Source organism: Pygoscelis adeliae, unplaced genomic scaffold (assembly GCF_000699105.1).
Source record: "Pygoscelis adeliae isolate BGI_AS28 unplaced genomic scaffold, ASM69910v1 Scaffold433, whole genome shotgun sequence".
In the NCBI taxonomy this organism is placed as follows: domain Eukaryota; kingdom Metazoa; phylum Chordata; class Aves; order Sphenisciformes; family Spheniscidae; genus Pygoscelis; species Pygoscelis adeliae.
The window spans coordinates 323609-339068 of record NW_008824472.1 but is presented as its reverse complement, the minus strand read 5'-3'; the positions used below and the strand labels follow the sequence as shown (position 1 = coordinate 339068).

General features: G+C 42.3%; 1 protein-coding gene across 1 annotated transcript in view; it reads right to left on the bottom strand.

Moving 5' to 3' along the window:
- The window catches only part of ZCCHC7 (zinc finger, CCHC domain containing 7), a 119528-nt gene extending 104671 nt beyond the window's left edge, over positions 1-14857 (bottom strand). Inside the window, exons 1-3 of the mRNA XM_009321273.1 lie at positions 14818-14857; positions 12046-12165; positions 7941-8654 (exon numbers count right to left, since the gene is read on the bottom strand). Coding sequence (XP_009319548.1) covers positions 7941-8628 — 688 coding nt within the window. The 5' untranslated portion in view covers positions 8629-8654; positions 12046-12165; positions 14818-14857. The remainder of the gene's footprint in view (positions 1-7940; positions 8655-12045; positions 12166-14817) is intronic.
- Positions 14858-15460: the final 603 nt, after the last annotated feature.

The window sequence follows — 15460 nt, the reverse complement described above, 5'->3', positions numbered from 1 at the left end:
CTGAGGAAAGCAAGCTGATAAAGGGTTTCAGCAATGCATACACAAACATAAATATCGAACTTGGTGACATCAACCTCCACTTTACACGCAGCCGGCGTGACCTGGCACCACTCCGTTGGTTTGTCCTTCTGAGGGGGAAGGACCGCGCAGCCCCTAGCCCTGCGCGCCTGGCTCTGCTCGGGAGGAGGGATGGGACTGGGAGCCACGGGCAGGGCTGCAGCAGCAGCGGGCTCTCGGCAGGGCCCCACTGTGGGTAAGCCCCTCCATCCCCGAGCTTCACAGCAGGCGACGGACAGCGCAGTCCCACGTGTGTGGCTTATCAGCCCACATGAACACCACTCCCAGTACCGGCTACTTCCAAACAAACGTTAATTTAACACTGAGACGTCTTTCCCACCTGCTTTTCCATCAGCCAACCCCTCCAGCTGCCCAGTGCCCGTGCTCGGCCTCCCCGGAGGAGATGTCGTGCTCCAGGTGGCACGACAGCTTCACTGGGGGCTGAGGCGACTCCTTGAAAGGGGACACTGAGCCTCCACCAACGTGACATGGTCACAGCCACCGGGCTGCAGGATCCCAGCAGCCTCCCCGGCCTCAGGAAGAGGCAGCAACGAGTGGAAAAGCAGCAATCTGTGTGCAGCAGCGTGCTGTGAGCTGCCACGCAGAACTGCCAAGAAATAAACCCTTGCTTTTTTGGGTTTTTGTTGTGACGTTGAAATTTGTACATGGACCACGCTAGTAAGTCTTGCTGCTTTTAAGAAATGCAGCACATACCATTAGGTATTAAGAATAAAAAATATTTTAATTGCCAAACTAATTTTCACCAAGACATCTTTTTTACTTTCGAAAGCAACTTTTGCAGAAATTTAATTCAGCAATTCCACAACTTAGGCATCCAAAAAGTACAGGGAAATATGCTGCTTTAAATAGTTTTTCTGTGGCCTAACAAAATGAAACATTTCTTGTAGACATTTTTGTAGAAAAATTAAGTTGGTGCTACAAATATCAAGACTCTAGAACAAAAACATACTATATCTTGCAAAGGTCGTGTTCAGAACTAGCTGTCAAGGGAAAAGGTAAATTAAAGAAGAAAAGCACAACTTACTTTTTTGTCATTTTAGAAATAAGCTTACACCTTTTCACCATTTAAAAGTACACTGAGGGATTTGAATAACAGCACAGAGATGGTCAGATTTTTGAATAGTTTCTGCAGTACCACGCAGAGCTAAGAGAAAATTAAGTCATACATCTAGAAGAAGCCATTTAAAACAGATAGTTAACAAAGCATATTTCCTTTTTCAGCATGGCTGACAGAATAAAACAATAAGCTAAATTTATCAGACTGCTATTTCTATTTTGACTCCATAAGCTGTAGTTACTGCTGCTGAATAGAAAACTCCTTCCTACATTATTTTTTAGGGAAGAGGCAAAAATAAAATGCTCTCAAATTCCTTTTTTTCATTTTATGCATGTATTTTTTTATGGTTTCATTTATTAAATGTTCAAATCCCCCCCCCCTTTTTTTTTTTTTTTTTCAGATTAATTTTTTTTTTTTTTTTTTTTAATAACTGCTATTTCTATTTTGACTCCATAAGCTGTAGTTACTGCTGCTGAATAGAAAACTCCTTCCTACATTATTTTTTAGGGAAGAGGCAAAAATAAAATGCTCTCAAATTCCTTTTTTTCATTTTATGCATGTATTTTTTTATGGTTTCATTTATTAAATGTTCAAATCCCCCCCCCCTTTTTTTTTTTCATTTTACAGATGAATTTTTATTATGGTTTCTTTGACTAAATTAAAGACTTGGTTACTAAGGATAAAAATCAGTGCGTAGCAAGACCTCTAAACCTGGAAAACAAGATGGAAACGGATGCCAAAATGGAAAGCTGAAAAAACTGGTTTGGAAATACTAGCTTGCACTTTATTTTAGGTTCACTATTTCTTTTTGTACAGGGCAGTTTTACAGGACAGTAAGAGCAAAAGTGGACATAAAACCCCATGCCTCAAGTGAAATGATTTGCTCCTTGGACGCTGGCTTCCTTTCATAGCTACTTTCAACAGAGAAGGTTAAAAATAATCATTTTTTACCAAATTCCAGAAGTCAGTCTGTTGGGAAACATAAAAATTACTTCATCTATTCAGACAACTAGAAGGTCATGTGATAAATAGATTTAACAATATCTCGTAACAGCCCATAAGCCTTAGCTGAGTTTTGTGCTTTCTGCTCCGAGTGTTCTGCTCTTCATTTGCCTGAGGCTACCACCAGAGCCAAAGCTACACCAAGTACCGCTTCTACACAGTCGTGGAGCAAGATGCTTAAATAAAAGCACAGTGTCATCCTTGGTACAGAGCCTCTTTGTGCCCCAGGGCTGGAGAGAGCTCCAGCTAAACAGGCACAGCACCCGAACAGAAGCTGAGCTGGTTCCTGGTCCAGAGGACTGCTGCTGGTGGAGGGAAGGACCCCCTGGGACCCCCCGAGCAGCAGCTGCACTGAGCAGCACACATGGGAATCGCTCAAACTATCGCACGCCACGCCACTGTCTGCAAATGTCACGAAAATGTGGCCAGAGCTGCTAAGGAGGCTGCACCTGACGAGGCTTGCAGGCTGTGGAGCAATGACCACAAAGGGCATTTGAACGAAACGCTCTTTAGTAGGGCAGACTGGTATCCAGTGGCTGTTACTTTTAAGAGCAACTTGTCATGCCAGAAGTAGTATCTCTAACGATGCTCTTGTAAAAGCCTCGCTACTGTGTTAATTAGAAGAAAATCAGAGCAGAGAAGAAAACAACCATTCCCTCTCTGGGAACCCAGCAGCATATGTATGTGCTGTTTTATAAAAACTTTGGATTCAAAAACAACCATGCATACCACACTCCACAAACCTGCCAAGCTCAGAGTGTGATCACATTAGCCCATTGTCTCCGAGGAAGGTATTGGGTGGGCAAAGGATGAAACAGGGAGAAGATAAATTGTTTTTTGTACCCCTTAGTGGCCGGACATCAATGCTGCAGCTTTGAAAGCTGTCTTTCCAAAAGCCATGAGGAAAAAAAAAATGCAGAGATCAGGATTGCAGCTATACATGGGAGAGGAAATACGTTAAAAGGAAGCTTTTAATGAAGGAATGGATGAAAGACTTCCAACTACAGGATATTAACGTTCTTATTATGTATACTCTTATTGCAAAGTGGAGGAAAGGGGTGGGAAGGGAGAACCCTCCTTCAGAGACCTGGAAACTCTGCGACACTAAAAATGAATTGAATGTATTTAGTACACGGTACAGTTTGTAATGATTCTCTTTGCACACTTTCTTCTGGACTCTAAATGTTTAAAAAAATCAGGTAAATCATATCAAAGACCTAGGTTTGCTGAATTACTGATTTTTTAAATGCCACATGAAGCAGGTAGGACCCATTTTGCAAAGTAACAAGCAGCAGCGCGCACTTTTCCAAATGCCATGCAAGGAAACCGGCAGATGACCAGGTGGGGGCAAGTAACACACACAGGTACGTGGCCTCTGTCTTTCAGCTTGGTCGACCGTCTGTAATTCAAGTGCCTGCTTCGCTTCCAAGCTATGCACAATCACACCACAGAAAAACAAAGTCAGAGTAAGGAGGGCCAAAGTCACTACGGACACAGTAAGTGCTTTCCCTGATATTCCTCTGTGTGAAAGAAGAAAGCCAGCACCCATCTTCATATCCCAAATAATGAAAGGTTGCCAATCAGCTATATTTGCTGAGAAACCAGCAGACACATGACGAAAAGTTGTATTTTACAGAAATACAAGGACAAACATGGTTTTCCTTAACATGATATTAGACAAGCAAAAGTGAAAAGTGAAAGGCATCTAAAGCCATGTGGAACGAGGGCAGAAAGAGAGGAAAAGTTTTAGCTGTGTACTCGACAGCAGTGTTTGTGGACCAGCCATAACTTTCAAGATGTCAACTGAAGACGGAAGGGTACAGGTGAATCTTGATTTACCATCAGGAACCAGAGCTCATTTCTCAAGTCAAAGGGACATCTCTTTCTGTCACAGCAGACAGTGGTGACTGAAACTAGAAGGCTGCATGGGGATAAGACTCTCTGCACTGGAGGCATCAAGAAAGCGTTATTTACTTATAGAGAATATTAAAAATAATAAGGCCGTTAGACAAAAGCAGGGCAGGCAAGATGTAGAGGAGTTAACAGAATAAGGAGATATGCCTAATTCCTTTCCTTGAGGAGTTATTTCTGACTCCAGTGGAACCTCCGCATCTCTATTTCAGGGAGTCAGACATGGAAACAGACTCATCAAATGACTGACACAACCGGCTACTCTCATAGTCAGAGAATTGTTCACGTTTCAGTTCCCTTTTTAATGTGAAGCAAACTGGACACTAGACACACCGTGACACTGCCATGGGAGGTCTATCCCATTTACACAGTCACAGGCAGTTTCGGAGTAGAAGGGAAAAAGCAAGGCTTCACCAGTCTCTACGCTCTATGACCATCCTTACTGATATTGCAAGCCCTAAAATATTAATTTACATAGCGTAGTCACCTAATTACTTGATCTCGTTCTTTAGAAACCCTGAAAACAGAACTGTGCGTGTCTCAGAATAATTTAAATGAATTAGCAGAGAATATCTTTGAGAGGATAATTTGCCAACACACATTTTTTAAATGCATTTTGTCCTTCGGATTTAGAATTTTTATGTCTATGTTTCAGCAAAGGAGTCCTTTATAGTCTACAGAACTGGAGATACAATGCTGTGTAAGCTCAATATACCAATTATGGTTACTTTACATTAGGAAGATTTATGGCTTTTTTTCCCTAAAACTATTTTGATGCTGTTTCGGCTTTTCATTACATACACACATACATACAACACCACTTTATTTTAAGCCTGTGTCTTTGCATCCCCATACATATTAGAAATAGAGCAGCTGAAACAAAACTTTTGCGCACTGGAGCTACCTGAATAACATTCACCGGAATTTGGGACACGGTTGAGAACCGGGGTTTGACCGGAGCCCAGCCCTGCGGTACCGTCTCCACCTCAGGTGCGTGCCTGCATCGGGGCCAGCACCAGGGCATGGCCCTCTGCTCTGCCCGTTGCATACAGCAGATTCAAATGGATCATCATTAACTTGTTCATAGTTGGAAGAAACGCGCAAAGGTTAATGCCTTCTGCAAAGTCACACATACGTAGAAAGGCAACAGCTAAAATGAAGAGAGATGTGCGTGTACAACTAGCACCTGCTCCCAAACGGCTGCATGTGCCCCATGCATGTTCTGCACATCCCACAGCTCCAGGCATGAGGCTGCTGTTGGCAAAACCACTACTGATGTGAGGCAAGCTGCAAGAAGGGCTTTTGAGGAGGTTCTGACATAGCTTTGAGAATAAAAATCAGAGTAGGAGAAGACAGTTATATTTATGAGCCTCTTGTGTGACTGTCTTTGACTTCCCATTTGAGCATCTCAAAAAATGTTTACGTCGGCTACATTAAATAAAACAATTTTAGTTCTGAACAGTATGACAAGTTTATACAGCACAGGAAAATTCTGCTCCCGTTACCTGCTTTGAATGTTGCTGGCTTTTGTCAACATCTATAAATATATGTATGAATAAGAAACATTACTTGCCACCATAAGTTAGCAAAACTCTCTCTTGGTATTAACCTCCCGCATTGATTTTTAAAAGCCTCTCTCGGTTAGCACTGGCACACCTTCCTTAGAAGAGCACAAAGAATTAAGACATGAATTTTCATTTTCATGTTATATCTAGTAAGCATAATCACACTGATAAATTAATTACAGAGTGTTTCCCAAAATGTGTGTAATGTGATTTTGAAATATGCTTAAAGTGTCAAGCACTGTTTAAACATTTTTCTATCTTCTTTTTTTGGGGGTAATCTTTAGCACTACCATCAGCAATTTTGGTACATAAATCCAAGGAGATATACAGAGTAAACCGAACGAAAGAAACCTACCTCCAGGTCATTTGCCTGCCCAGCAGCTACAAGAAAAATAGACGCTACCCAGAAAATGTATTAACTGTGCTATGCACAAACTGCATTGCTGTTACAGCAGTCACCACATGGCACCAAACACTTGCTCCCCAACAGGCAGAGTAATTTAAGAAAGAGACAAGCTAATTAGCTCTAATTTCAAAGAAAAGGACAGAATATGAAAATACAAAAAGAAAGGTATTAATGAAATTTAGCAACTTTAAGCTAATTCTTGGAAACTGCATTTTAAAATATTTATGGGGAGAAAAAATACATAAATCCCAAATATAATGTGGCTGTCTGGGTTTCTGGCATGGCAATCGAATGCTCTGCCACTCTTCTGGCATTGCGCTGGGAATAGGGGAAGCATTTCTTAAATCTCTGAGGCTTGGGCAAGCACACTGGCGTCTTTAATCGACCATCTGAGATCGAGTAAACACTACGGTCTGTTTAGCCACGGACTATGGATAGCTATGCAAAAACATACACAAGAACAACTCTAAGCAAAAAGTTATTGAACATTCATGGGCAAGAAACAGGTGTTTTACCAGAAAAGAAGGCAAAGACAATTTCTCAGCTTTCCCCTCCCAAACAGCTTAGTAGCAGCATGTGAACAGCAAGACTGTTCACACGGACATCCTGAAGAAAAACTACTAGTATCAGCCTGCAGATCAGTGCTGCGGAACATTTCATTTCCCTGCACCCAAAACCGCCTCATTTACATGTGCACCAAGTAAAATTTATGGTATACTTTTCTTTTTAATTAAAAAAAAAACCAAAACAGTCTTGCAAAGGTCCCCACTGCTGCAGCTGATCTAGCTAGCCTTGCCACCGAAGCAGCCGTTCTCTTCAGGCAGTGTTTTCTCTCAGACTGGCAGGGGACGCTGTTTCTGGAAATGATCTTTGTGCTTCAGGAAACCGGTGGGCAAGAAAAAAGCATGGCTGATCATCTAACAGAGTTTTTAGTTGCTGGTGACAAGGTATATATTACATAGTATGATTATTACAAACACATATCTAAAATCTGTCACGCTAGCCATCACATTGACTTAACTTTCTGCACAGTAATGTGGAAGAATATTTTACAAAATACCAAAATATTAGATGTTAGTCTTAGTGGTTGGGAATCTCTCTGAATTATTCAGTGCAGAATCCATACAAGAAGTTACAGTAAATTTTAGATCAACAGCCCAAACTGCCAGACTCCTGAAGAAGTGGTTACAGAATCCACTTCTGGAAGGGGAACCAGCTCAGAAAGTCTCCCCTCCGTTCCTTGCCCTCTCCTGTTACAGTTCATCCCTTTCCCGAGTTGTAACTTCTCTGGTCTAGCATACAGCAAAGCCTTAACAAGTACTGGTGTCTGCACTGCTGAGGGGCAATGAGGCAAGGCAGACAGGGGCAGGAGGGCAGAAATCTCATCACACAAAAAGAGGAATGACACTGCTCCCTGGGTTATCAGCACTGATTACTTTCCTACCCTGCAGCACTTTGCAGCAAACTGTTTTATTGTTATGCAGTTCCTACCCCTGATTTTCTTTATGTCTTTAGTCCTCAAACTGATCTTTTTTCTACTTACTTTGTTTACAATAAGAAACCGTTGTATTCCTTCTTTATTTCAACTCCCTTCCCCCTGCCCCCCTGCAACTTCTTGTATGCTCTTAGGAATACAAAATATACAGTAAAGTTGGAAAGTTCACAACATGAATCACTCTGGTATTACTTCTAAATTTCTACCAGCAAAAAATGCTGTCTTTCCATATATGACACTACTGAAATAATGGTATTGAAGTGGTATAAATAAATGGCTATTTCTTTCATCATAGTTTGCACCCATCATTACGCACTCCAATTTGCTTTCTGTTTATCTTTCTTCTCAAACATTGACATCGGTATTGTTGCAGACAAATCCTCCCATGTACAGAAGAATAAACAAGTGATTAAAAAAAGTACTAACCTTCGCTGACAGGAGTTGCACAGCCTTCAAGGTTCAACATTATATCTTCATCTCTGTCATCTGCACCGGCTCCCAAAAGCATCCAACTCTCAACGTTATCACTTTCAGATATCAAGCTGTCCTCCTCCGAGCTATCATCTATTACCAACACGTCTTGGATGGCATGAGCTCCAGCAGAACTAACTGGGTTAAGGTTCCCAGTAGTGCTTTTCCTTTGCCTTGAAATGTCTGTGCCTGATCCAGCAGGATACAGGGTATTACATCCAGCAGCTTCGGCATGATTTGGTGTGGAAGATCCTGGCTGGATATGTATTTTACCTTGAGCTAAAAAGCTTGTTGACTTCTTTACTTTGCTTTTGTAAACACTGTCTTCATCTGGTGAATCAGACAAGATGATGATCTCAGGGTCGTCTGAAAGCTGAGCACCATGGTCGATGAATTCAGTGATTTTCTTGTCTTCATGCTGTTTCTCAGTTAGAACGGAACTATGACCTGTGACTCCTGTAACATCAGCTTCTTCATCCGTTTCCAGTGTGCTGATTTCTCCAAGATTTTGGGAATAGTGGATCTGGCTGTAGAGATGAAATTCCACCTCACTATCAATACTCTGCTCACTGGATGACTCCTCGTGATAAAGTTCATCTTCATACACTTCAGTATCCTCGGCGTCTTCATATCCAACAAACATTCTGGAAAGCGAATAGTCTGTATCTACTAAAAACCAAAAGGTTGTATCAGAATGGTCATGAATGTATGCCCAAACCCATCTTTCAAATTACACCTTTGGTCTTTCTGAAATTGCTAAGGTTAGTCATAGAGCTCTGCGTACAGAAGATAAAACTGAGCAGACTTAACAGCTACAACTATCAATGCTCAAATCCATAATAGCAAAAGCTACTTAAAGGTGCATCTGCTTTAGTCTTAACTACTACTTTAACCTCAACTACTTTGGCTTCTGAAAGTTGCACTTAATGTGCTCCCAGCTTCCACAGCTCCTCTCCGTCCCAGGTTCAAAACCAGGGTACCTGCATGGATTGGGAGCCAAATGAGTGTCTGAATCCGAATTTTGATTGTTCTGCCAACTAGTATTAATTCTGGGTACTTTGCAACTTGTTTTACTAAGTAACATCTTACGTACGTGCCTGAAAGAGCAGGGAAGGAACATTCAGCAATATTTGACAGAAGTAACTTAGAGCCTATCTACATCTGGGCTGCAGAATCATCTGAACTGGCACTTCAGAATTTAACCCTATGACGAGAAGTGCTAGGGCTATGATAAAGAAGCACCCAGACGCGCTCTGCACAAGCTCAGGTCTGAAGGTAGCATAAAAAATTAATAGTAAAGGTAGTATACAGATCTGCAGCCTTCATACAAACTAGCATGTCACACTGTTCTATCAGGACGTACAAACTGAGTTACAATGCCATGAAAATGCAACTACAATGCTCTTAGACCTGAGGAAGATATACCTGCAAACAGCGTCTGCCCAGCTCAGTGCTAGCTATGGCAACTCTGTGCTGCTACCAGTTAAGCAATAATTATCTACAACCTTTAATGGCCTTTTTGGTGGATCTAGGACTAAAGCCCCAATTTCCCTTCTCATGTACTCAGCGATACTGCTTTTTAAACAAATACACTATAAGAGCTGGCTGATGGGACAAAGTGCACCCTCAGCAAGTTTGCAGATCATGCAAAATCGGGAGAAGTGGTTAACACACCAGGTGGTTGTGCTGCCATTCAGAGGCACCTCAATGGGCTGGAGAAGTGGGCAAGAGAGGATCCTCATGAAGGTCAACAAAGGCAAATGCCAAGTCCTGCACCTGGGAAGGAGACAGGCTGGGAGCCCACTGCCTGGAAAGCAGGTTTGCAAAAAAGGATCTGGGGATGGGACAAGTTAACCGTAAGCCAATACACTTTTGGGACAAAAAAACATCCTGGGCTCCTGAAAAACACCACGAGCAGGGTGAGGGAGGGTATCCTTCCACTCTAGTCAGCGCTCATGGGACCACATCTGGAGTGCTGTGTACAGCTCTGGGCTCTCCAGTACTAGAAAAGATGGACATACCGGAGTGAGTGCCGCAAAGGGCCACTAAAATGATTAAGGTATTGGAGCATCAGTCATATGAGGCAAGGCTGAGACAGCTGGGACTGTTCATCCTCAAGAAGAGGAGGCTCAGGGGGGACTTATCAATGTACATAAATACCTGATGGAGGGGGGAGTAAATAAGACAGAACCAGGCTCTTCCAAGCGGTGTCCAGCAACATGACAAGAGGCAGCAGACACAAAAAATAAAATACAGGAAATTCCACTTAAATATAAGAAAAACCCTTTTTTTACTCTGTTGCCCAGAAAGGCTGTGGAGCCTCCATCCTTGAAGATGTTCAAAACCCAAATGGACATGGCCCTGAGCAAACTGCTCTAGGTCAGCCTGCTTTGAGTCACGGGGTTGGATGAGACAATTGCCAGAGGTTCCTTCCAACCTCAACTATCCTGTGATCCCAACCCAATGGCGAGTGTCCCTAGAGTTCACTACCTACTCCCTACCAAGACAGGAAATCCAGAGACATTCTGAAGTTACTTTGCTTAATTCACGGGATACATTATTTCATTTACATGACCACATCATGCATGGAGGAGAGGAAAGGGAATACTTTCTCTGAAAAGTCTATCTTTGTTTCTGTGTCGCAGTTACTCCTAGGGAAGCCAACAAGCTCTTTAGACACGAAAACTGTCAGATGGAGTTCAGTTTTTTAGTTTTGGAAGGAAGTTGCATGGTATTGTTTAAATTCACATACTGATACACAAGTACAAAAATTTAGATTCAGGAGCTTTGTACATAAATAATTTGTGCAATTATGGTATTTAAAGAACACGAAGTCTCTTATTATGACAGCTTTCTGTGCACACTCTGCAAGAGTCCTTCCCTGATCATGACAGATTTTACCTCATTTGTATTCCTGTTGTACCAGAAGTCAAACTAAAGAGGAAAACACTTTTCCCGCAAAAATAAACAAAGCAAAACCACATAAAACATGAGCACACAAGCAGGAAAATAGAATGCTTACTGACAATCCATACACTGTACCCTTTCCTGTTTAGGCTTCCAGTAGATCAGCATACATCATTCAATCTCACCTGCACGGCTAAAGAAGTCACTTCGGTCATCGGCAGCTGAGATCGCATCCAAAGACTGTCAGAACCCTACTCATCCATGCACGTGCTCAGCTCTGCTATCTCCTAATGCACTCAAGTTGGTTTCTAACCTACAAATACAGTCCTAAAACTTAAGAAGTGGAGGTTATAGAATCTGTTTGAAAAGCTCTCCTATCCACAAGATGACTATAACCTCCTGGAAACTTTTACACCTGCCAACACAGAACTCTGCTTAGCAGCACAATGCATGCAGCAATAACTTGAGGATAACGTGGACATATCTGTATCTTCTAGACTCTGCCTCTCTCATCCGGCTTCCTAGGTAAATATTTATTATGCCAAATAAAGTACGAAAGAATGCAATCAGAACTTGGTGGTAACAGACACAATAAACCTATTTTACACCAGTGTTTAGGTTTGTATGCCATAGGTAGGAGGGAAAACTAAAGCGCTGGTCACCTGAACAGTTATAGGTAGTAAAAAATGTAAGACAGAAAAGCACCTGACAGACCAATTGGAGCACCCATACTTAAACATTCCTCTCAACTTCACGTGGGGTCACTCTTTCAAACAGGTCTTAGCCTGTTCCCATCCATGGGGTGAGAATAAAAGCAGAGCTGGCTCCAATCAAGCACATTTATAGTGTTAATCTGTGGTTAGGGGACGTGAGAAAAGAGACCTTCAGTTACGTAGGAAATGAGAGAATCCCCCTGAAGCATGCCGCAATTTTAGTGATACTCGAAAAGCCAACTTAATTCAAGCACACTTTACTTCCCATTCTGTCATCCGCTGGAAGAAGTTACACAAAATAAGTACATGACCATTGCTGAAAACATGCAGCTAAACAAGAGTGCTGGATCACGAGTGTCTAAGAGCGCCCAAGGAGCTGACTCACGGACGCTTCGTAACGAAGACAACAGTAAGAAGAGGCAGCACTACACTACACTTACTTTGAACTTACTTTCCTGCCCAGAAGCTCAGGTCAAACAATGGCTCCTCCTCCTCTCAGGTCCACGCACGACTGGAATGATGAAGGGCTCTTCCTCTTGCTCAGCATGTATGGCAGGCCACTGAGAAACATCAAACATCAGCGTCACAATGCAGTCTGAAGATATCTAGTTCCACTGTTCACCATCCTCAAACTCAGGCAATAGCTATGCCCCACCTCTTAATCACAGAGTGAGAAACACCTGTTTCAGGTGTTTGGCATCAAAGCAGACAAAAACACTGCCTCTAGGAAGGGGGAGCTCAACAGACAAAGTTGTGCTGTTTCTCAGACTGTCAAAGTGAAGCAGTGTCTTACTGTATTCATACTGATACTCAGATAGAGAAAGACATATCTGACTGCCAGTCTTCAGCAATTTAGATTTCCTTTCACCAGTGAAAGGTTTAGACTATGGGCAATCATCCTTTTTGCTACCAGCTAGACTATGACAAAGACATCCCTCACATTTAAGTGTGAAAAACCACATTAAAAATAATAGTCCTGCACAGAGTAGCTGATTTGATAGGTAATACAGGCTGCAGAGAGCATAACACACTGATGTATCATACTTTGGAACTGGCCTGCCTTACTGTTAAAAAAAAAATCCAAACTTCAAACCCTAGGCCACGGGAAAACCCCATCCCTTCATCAAGAGGAATCCCACTCCTACCTGAACCCAGAGCACAACTTTCCTCAAAAGTGCCTGACGGCCTCTCTGGTAGGCCCTGAGTAAGAACAGTTCAGGTAAAAGGCTAATGATTTCATTAAAAATTTTAAAAAATCACAGCTATCTGAATTTCTTTTAACCATTTCTGAACAAAACTCCAGATGGCTATAGTTAGAAATGGTGGGAGTTCATTTCCCCATATCATTTACAAAGACTGCTTGCCAGCACTTTTAATCTAGTCCATTAAAAAACCCAACATCCCCCACTTGATAAAGTAACAAAAGTTGGCTGCAGCACAGCGCAGTCAGAAGGGAGGTGCTGACGGCGACTTGCAGGCAGGGAGAAAGAGCACAAACAAGTTAATCAGAACACCCACAGCAATTTTCAAGTTGTGTGCAGGCAGCTACTCCCTCAGCCAAAATTTGAAAACAGTTTGGGACACTCAGATATAACATATGTGCAGAAGGGGCTTTGCATAAGGGTCAGTAAGATGTCCTTCCTATGCCATTCCTTCTGCTTCACACACCTTGTTTCTCCCTACCAACTCCTCCTTTCCTCTGCTTAACTTCATTACTTCTGCTGCTCTTACTTTTTCAACTCCTAAAGTCTTTCAGAGCTCACACAGTAACCATTTTCTCTCTTCCTCTTGCCATTCAAAATATGCATTCTGCTTAACCTCAAATATTCAGATTTCTTAAAAGAAAAAACTCTCAAACAAAGAAAAAATGAATTGCAAAAAAGATTACTTTTTCATCCTTTGCAAATATGACTTCTCAGGCAAATGTACTATTCCCACCACAGATCATCAGTGAATTCCAGGTATTTCATTTTTCTTGCTCTCGGCTTGATCTTTGCAGTAATGTCAAATCTAACACTTTATGACAAAGGCTGCATTCAAAATACAGCAACAAATGTATTCTTTGCTGTCTTAGGAGCTAAAGACAAAACATAACCCTATCATTAGACTCTCTGTTACAGATAAGAACAACAATAAAATGGAAAAGAGGAAATTACCAACAACTTCCCAAAACCACATGTATCTACCAGAACAGAGTTTCAGACATCCAAATGGTAGGAGACATCAACAGATTTTATAGCTGTGTGCAGACTAGGCCTTTTCTCAGTTTTCTATTTACTCATATTTGTGATACATAAACTGCCTAGAACTTCAGACTGTTAAGATACTGCACAGGTACAACCAACGTGAAATTGATAAAGAACTTAAATGTTCAAATGCAGTTTTAATGAAATCTTTCATTTCAGCTGCTGTAACTGCTTTTGTACCCTTCATCAGAAGTTGCATACCTCTTTTTTGGGAGAGATAAGCAATCAAAACTATTGTTATGAAGTGCAGCACCAAAATGAAAATCACATCTTTGTTCTTCTTGCTACCCTACAAAGGAATGCAAATGTCAAATCTGAATGGATTTTTTAAAAAAAAACCAACAACATATGGTTGTTATTATCAGAGTTCAATGTCAGGAGACAGTTTTTTTTTTCTTTACCTGCACTGTGTTTCTGCACCAAACGTAACATAGATCTTTTTTTGGCTTATGGGGATAACCAAGCTGCACTCAAAGCAGATGAGAAAGAAACAGTATTTTCGTTTGCCACCCAAGGTGAGATGTGCAGCCGTTAGACAACTAGAGCAGCTCCCCACACCGACGTGCTCAATCTAGAGTAGAAATGTCCTTATAGTGACACATGGAAAAATGTCATGTCCAGGGCAGCCACCCCCTTGGTTTTCACGAAGCGAACCCTGAGAAGTACGTACTGTACCTATCCTCTCAGTTTCAAGTAGCCAATGAAAATGTGGACAGCGCCATAACGCTGATCTAAGGGTGACATTTGCTATTAGTTATTTTTGGCTAAACTTTGTCACTCGTTTCTTCCAAGGATAACTTGTGTTGCTCAATGCTGAGATGTAAACCTCGTTCTTCTGTTGATTTGCTGTGTGTTTGAGAAAATGTTTCTTTTCTGTACTTTCTTTAAATACAGTGCAAACAAGTGTAAAGGAGAAAAGAAAAGCTTTGGAGAAGAGCTAAATGTTTTTCTAGTGACAAGCTATACCTTCAGGACATCACAGGAATGTATCTTCCACACCCAAACCCTGGAAAATAACAAAACATTCGAAGTTTACTTCAAGTCTTTTGGAGTATTTTTCCCCCTAGCAAATTTCAGAACCGTGTTTAACAGTAACTGTGCAAACATCCTCAAACTAATAGATTTGCTTTTCCTTAAATCAAGACTGAATTTGGTGTGGTGACCTGAACACAGCTATGCCAGCGTGAAAGAAATACAGATCCTGAGTATCTGGAGCGGCAAACGGGAGAAAACAAGGAGTCAATTCACACGCACACCGCTGACGGTCGTGCCATACGGGGTACCACTCCAGGCCACGTCTAAGCGAGACCTTAACGGCGGCGAACCCCCTCCCCTCCTGGCCAGCCCTCTCTGCAGAGCCCCTCACACCGCACCGCGACCGAGCCCGAAGCCGCTCGTGGGGGGAGGCGCGCTCGTTTAAGCACCGGGACGCGCTGCAGCCAGAGACAAACACGGACACGAACACAGGGACTCGCACGTGTTTAATGGCAAGGAGGTTTTGAATTTAAGGTGCTCGGCACCGCTAGAGCCCGCGCCACCGCAGCGGGCAGAGCCCAGCCACCTCCACGCGCCGCCCCGGCGGTAACCGCGGGGCAGGGACAGACGCTAC